This window comes from Patella vulgata, chromosome 3 (assembly GCF_932274485.2).
Source record: "Patella vulgata chromosome 3, xgPatVulg1.2, whole genome shotgun sequence".
NCBI lineage: Eukaryota > Metazoa > Mollusca > Gastropoda > Patellidae > Patella > Patella vulgata.
The window spans coordinates 20,689,645-20,695,644 of NC_065881.2; the positions used below are offsets into that span (position 1 = coordinate 20,689,645).

General features: G+C 37.1%; 1 protein-coding gene across 3 annotated transcripts in view; it reads right to left on the minus strand.

The window, feature by feature from the left end:
• The window catches only part of LOC126814337 (ribose-5-phosphate isomerase), a 40,669-nt gene extending 35,055 nt beyond the window's left edge, over window positions 1-5,614 (minus strand). For all 3 annotated transcript variants that reach the window (XM_050539432.2, XM_050539431.2, XM_050539429.2), the window contains exon 1: window positions 5,438-5,614. In XM_050539432.2, coding sequence (XP_050395389.1) covers window positions 5,438-5,608 — 171 coding nt within the window. In that variant the 5' untranslated portion in view covers window positions 5,609-5,614. The remainder of the gene's footprint in view (window positions 1-5,437) is intronic.
• Window positions 5,615-6,000: the final 386 nt, after the last annotated feature.

Genomic DNA, 6,000 nt, shown 5'->3' on the forward strand with positions numbered 1-6,000 from the left:
AGACAGACAGACGGACGAACCCATTTTAATAGTCCCCTGCTTTCTTCGAAAGGCGGGGGACAATAAAGATAATAGAAGCACTGAAGGTGATATTACATTAATGTTTAAAATGGTAAAAAAAATGTAATATATTCTGAAAGATCCTACATATAAATCAATTTTTAATTAACTTATCAATTGATTCACGAAAAGATGTCTAATTGATTTTGAGAAAATATATGTAATACAAGAGCATCGCTAACGCTGCAATATACGTCCACATTCCAGCTTTGATTGATATGGTACTTTTTAAAATGAAGAAAATGAAATATGAAATGGCTGTAATATGATCAGAGGCAAAGAAGGCTAGGCGTCGGGTTTGTTTTGCCAAATTTACAGACAAAATACTAACAGTAAAGTGGGTGTGACACTGCCCCAAGAGGTCCGGGCAAGTATCAAAATAAATTGTTGCTGTCTTTATGGTATAAGGAATAAATATGCAAAGTTCCAAGATGATTCAGAATTGCAGCCTGTAGACGATAAATACAAAAACTGGGCGTGGCTCTGCCCATGGGGGTTGGATATGGAAACAATATAAACAGGTACCATCCTGTTATTGAAATGGCAACATCACTAGTTGCCGTCCTTAGGGTATAAGGAATAAGTACACCAAGTTCCAAAATAATCCATTCAGAATTGTGGCCTTTGGGCGTTAAAGGCAAAAATTGGGCGTTGCTCTGCCCCTGGGCGTTGGGGCATTCACCAAAATCAATAGTTGATGCCCTTAGGCTATAAGGAATACATATGCCAAATACCAAGTTGATCCATCCAGAATTCGGGCCTGTAAACGATATACATAAAAATTGGGCATGACTGCCCCTGGGGGTCGTGACATGCAGTTGTCGTCCTTAGGCTATAAGGAAAACATATCCCAAGTTCAAAGACAATCCATTAGGAATCGTGGCCTGTAGGCAACTCACAGAGACACAAAGAAAAAATGGGTGTGGCTCTGCCCCTGGGGGTTGGGCAATCACCAAAAAAATAGAGGTCAGCCTTGGGGTATAATGTATAAGTATAAAAAAGTTTTCAAGATGATCGATTAAGCATTGCAGGCTGTAGGTGACATACAGACACACAAAAAGAAAATGGGTGTGGCTCTGTCCCTGGGGGCTGGGCATTCACCACAAACAATAGGGATGTTCCTTAGGATAGAAGGAGTAAGCATGCAAAGTTTCAAGGTGATACGTTACGAAATGCGGTCTGTAGATAACAAACAATGAATATAAGAAATGGGCGTGGCTCTGCCACTGGGGGTCGGACATGCACCAAGAACAATAGGGATCATCCTTAGGGTATAAGGAATTCATATGAAATTTTTTCAAGACGGTCGATTAAGAATTGTGGCCTGTAGGCGACACACAGACACACAAAGAGAAAATGGGCGTGGCTCTGCCCCTGGGGGTTGGGCATGCACCCCAAACGATAGGGGTGTTCCTTAGGGTACAAAGAAAAAGTATGCAAAGTTTCAATATGATGCGTTAAGAAATGCGGCCTGTAGACGACAAACAAACAAATACAAGAAATGGGCGTGGCTCTGCCCCTGGGGGTCGGGCATGCACCAAAAACAATAGGGATCTTCCTTGGGGTATAAGGAATAAGTATACCAAGTTTGAAGAAAATCCAGTAAGAATTGCGCCCTGTAGGCGACACAAAGACACACGAAAAGAAAATGGGCGTGGCTCTGCCCGTGGCTCTGCCCCTGGGGGTTGGGCATGTACCCCAAACGATAGGGATGTTCCTTAGGGTACAAAGAATGTGTATGCAAGATTATAAGTTAAGAAATGTGGCCTGTAGACGACAAACAAACAAATACTAGAAATGGGCGTGGCTCTGCCCCTGGGGGTCGGGCATGCACCAAAAACAATAGGGATCTTCCTTGGGGTATAAGGAATAAGTATACCAAGTTTGAAGAAAATCCAGTAAGAATTGCGCCCTGTAGGCGACACAAAGACACACGAAAAGAAAATGGGCGTGGCTCTGCCCCTGGGGGTTGGGCATGCACCCCAAACGATAGGGATGTTCCTTAGGGTACAAAGAATGTGTATGCAAAGTTTCAAGATTATTAGTTAAGAAATGTGGCCTGTAGACGACAAACAAACAAATACTAGAAATGGGCGTGGCTCTGCCCCGGGGGGTCGGGCATGCACCAAAAACAATAGGGATCTTCCTTGGGGTATAAGGAATAAGTATACCAAGTTTGAAGAAAATCCATGAAGAATTGCGCCCTGTAGGCGAACCACAGACACACACACACACACACATACATACATACACACACACACACACACACACACACACACAGACAGGGGCGACGGCATAATACGTTCACATTATGAATGTGGACCTATAAAAATCTACTATTACTAATATATCCTATTTATAGTCAGCAGGACATTAAATAGGAAATAGGTCATTTTACTTAAAATTAACCATATTACATCCCTGTTTTCTTATCTTAGCAAAAATCAAAAAAAAATGCAAGTCATTATAGGTTATATCCTATTACGGTAAAATTTGGGGGGCTGACTATCATTTACAATGTAGAATTCCCTGATGAAATTCATCATCGTTCAATTGTTGCACATTATGTTTTACCTACACACGATATCAAACATGCCAGTCATCAATAAATGTACATTTATGAATCTACAACACTTTCAATCAACACAAATTCAACAGTGTTGTACCATATATACAGGTCACAATTCTATGGAATACAATTACTGCTTTTTACTGAGCGACGTTTCGACTAGGCTTTTCTAGTCAAAACGTCGCTCAGTAAAAAGCAGTAATTGTATTCCATAGAATTGTGACCTGTATACTATAGTTCAATTACTAAATGCCATTGAAACAGTTGTACCATATACTAGGCTAAAGCTATTACATGGTACTGTACTACCGTATTTGATCAAATAAATGCCCTGTCCAGCTAAACAAACGAAATGAAATAGGTTTAACCCCTTATATTACTTTACTGTCTAGACATGGCTAATGTATGAAGAGAGGCATACAACAAGCAGTGTACAACAAGGGAAATCGGATAAAAAAATTGTGACCTCTAGAGAATCCACAAGCTAAAAAACACGATTTTTTTGTACAATCAGTGGCCATAATCCCGAAAGTTACGATCAAATATATGCGAATATCGGAAGGAACCAAGATCTTTGGGTTATAACGTGTATTTTAAGTTTCATCAAAACCGGATCAAAATTGTGTTCTCTAGAGGGTCCACAACCTTGATATACCATATATTTACACAATTTGCGTACGAGGGGTGGCCAATTTGTTCGTCTGTTTTGGTCTGATTTTCATGAAATTCGAACTCAGTCATCATTAGGGTGTAACGGTGATACATGTATAACTGAAGAAGTGAGTATTTTTACTGACGAAATGTTGGATAAAACGATGGTTTTTGGTATTGTATTCTATTAATTATTGTATATCAAATCTGAATATCAAATGCATCATTTTGACTTAGTCAAAATTGATCCCATCAAACTACCTGTGCTACCTGTTTCTATTGATTGAAAGTTTCACATGGAAACGTGAGCGCATAATAAAAACGCAGATTGAGCCCTTGCCTCTTGAATAATGCCCCTTTCATAAACTTTCAGTCAATAAAAATGAAATGTTCTGTTTAATATTACCTACGTATATAAGACTGTCAACGAAATAAAATGCTTAAGAATTTGTGAATGCCTTGACGACACGACACAAAATACTTCATACATTTTAGCAACATGAGTATTGTAATGAAATCTTTACATCAACATAATTATATCCAAATCTCATATGTTTTGGAATTCAGATGTACTAATAAATCAATGCCTCCAAAATAATTGTGTAAGGATGCGGTAATGAAGGCTACATGATTCAGCAAAATGAGCAAGAAAAAAGGACAAAAACAAATTGAAATTATTTCATGAAACACCACCACCTAATTAATATTAGGCCTATTAAAAGTGTGGCACAATTTACCCAAATCAATCCTTATTTCAACTTACATAGACAATAATTTTTGGCCTACCGATATTTAATAATATACAGTTGTTTATGCTAAATTGTCATTATTTACAATCGTAACATTTGGTGTCAAAATGCCCCTCATAATAAGATTTCCAAGCAAGTTTGGAAGTAAATTGTAACCAAATTCATCATTATTTAACTCATATATCACAATAATTTCTAACGATATTAGATAATATATGCATACTATTCTTTATGCTAAACTGTCTTTTTGAATTTAAAATCGTAATGTTTTTTGTATCAAAATCCCCCCTGAAAATGTGGTTTCCAAGCAAGTTTGAAAGTTGTAACCAAGGGATGTAACTCGTGTATTGCACAAAATCGCTTGTTTGAAAACTGCATTTTGAGGGACTTTTTTTTAAACAATTAAGACGTAACGATTTTAAATTAAAAATGCCAATTTAATGAACAGTACCGGTATATTATCAAATATAGATATAAATTATAAATCATTATTATGACTTGAATTTGGGTAGAACGTGCTGCGGCTATTAAAAGTAGAATCTATTTACCTTTCGTTTTTAGGGTTTTTTTTTTTTTTTAAGGCTTGGCACCGTTACTGTCAGGGCGAGTGTAACAGTCTAACACGAGAACTGACGTTCAGAACTAAACTACCATTCAACGATCCTGCAAGTTAATCCATTTTATTCTATAACTACATGCAAATACAAGCAACCATCATTGAATAATAATAATAATAATGTACATTTGTAATTGCGCTCACTCCATCCATATTGCATGCTCTAATTAAGTGCATGGAAGATAATAGCTAATCCTGATAATAGGTAACAACCTATGGTCGTATTTAATGGCTTGTACGCATACTCCAGAATGACGTCACTTTCAGAATTACGTCAAACTGTAATGAAGTCACCAGCACTAGCAACCACAATTTTTGTAAAAAAAAGAAAGAAAAAAGGGCAGAACCTATGATGAATTTTAACGTTATTGGTGATTTTGTTTTTGATAATCTGAATAGTATTTTTTTTAGTACAGTGTATTTTGAGATGTACATGTAGTTATAGAACATCTCAACGACCATTGGATACCGCTCGGGTCATTCAATGGTTTACTCGAGTGTATCCCTCTCTTGAACCATTGACTAACAAGAGGCCGAGCGGTATTCATCAATGGTCATTAAGTTCTATCTATTTCTTGGTGAAAGTGGTTCAATAATAGACACCAGGTCAATTATTACGTCAAATACGGTATCTGAACTTCCACAAACGCTCCTGCCTATGTTATTTTTTAAGCCAATGTTCAATCGAGTCCATTTCACGCAATAGCGGATAATGAAAACATTTATAAATAAACATTCGAACATTTATTTACTACGTTACATTCAATTGATAAATTTATCGTATAATAATACCTTTACATGATCATCAACTGCCCGTACAGCCGCAGCTTTTTTACCCGCTTTTATGCCTTCTTCCATTTTAACTGTTGACAGTCCTGGTTTACCCATGAATACAAATAAATTGTTAACGACCCGTGAACTTCGATTTGTCAACAGCTTTGATGGCATGAAACGGAACCACATGGCCTCGTCAATACAATAAACAGGTTGCTACAAATTTAATAACTAATTCATTCGGAAACAAAGATATCAGTTAGCCTTATCTGCCTTATAAACCACGATTCAAGGTATGCTGCTGCTGATGTCATATGACCGCATTTTTGTTTTTAATTTTAAATAAATAGTATGTTGTGGTTTTATTGGGGGAAAATTGTTTATGTTCATTTTCGTTTCGGTTTATTTACAGTAGATCTCCGAATATCCAGACTCTAGCAAGATGTATACTCAATTACTGGGAATAGTGGGCTAAATCTATTTGTTAAGGCCAACTCAATTTGTGTCAAGGTTGCTGAATTTAGGACACGCACAGAGTGTATTTTTACTCTGTGGGATATGTGATTGTTGGCAAGATTGTA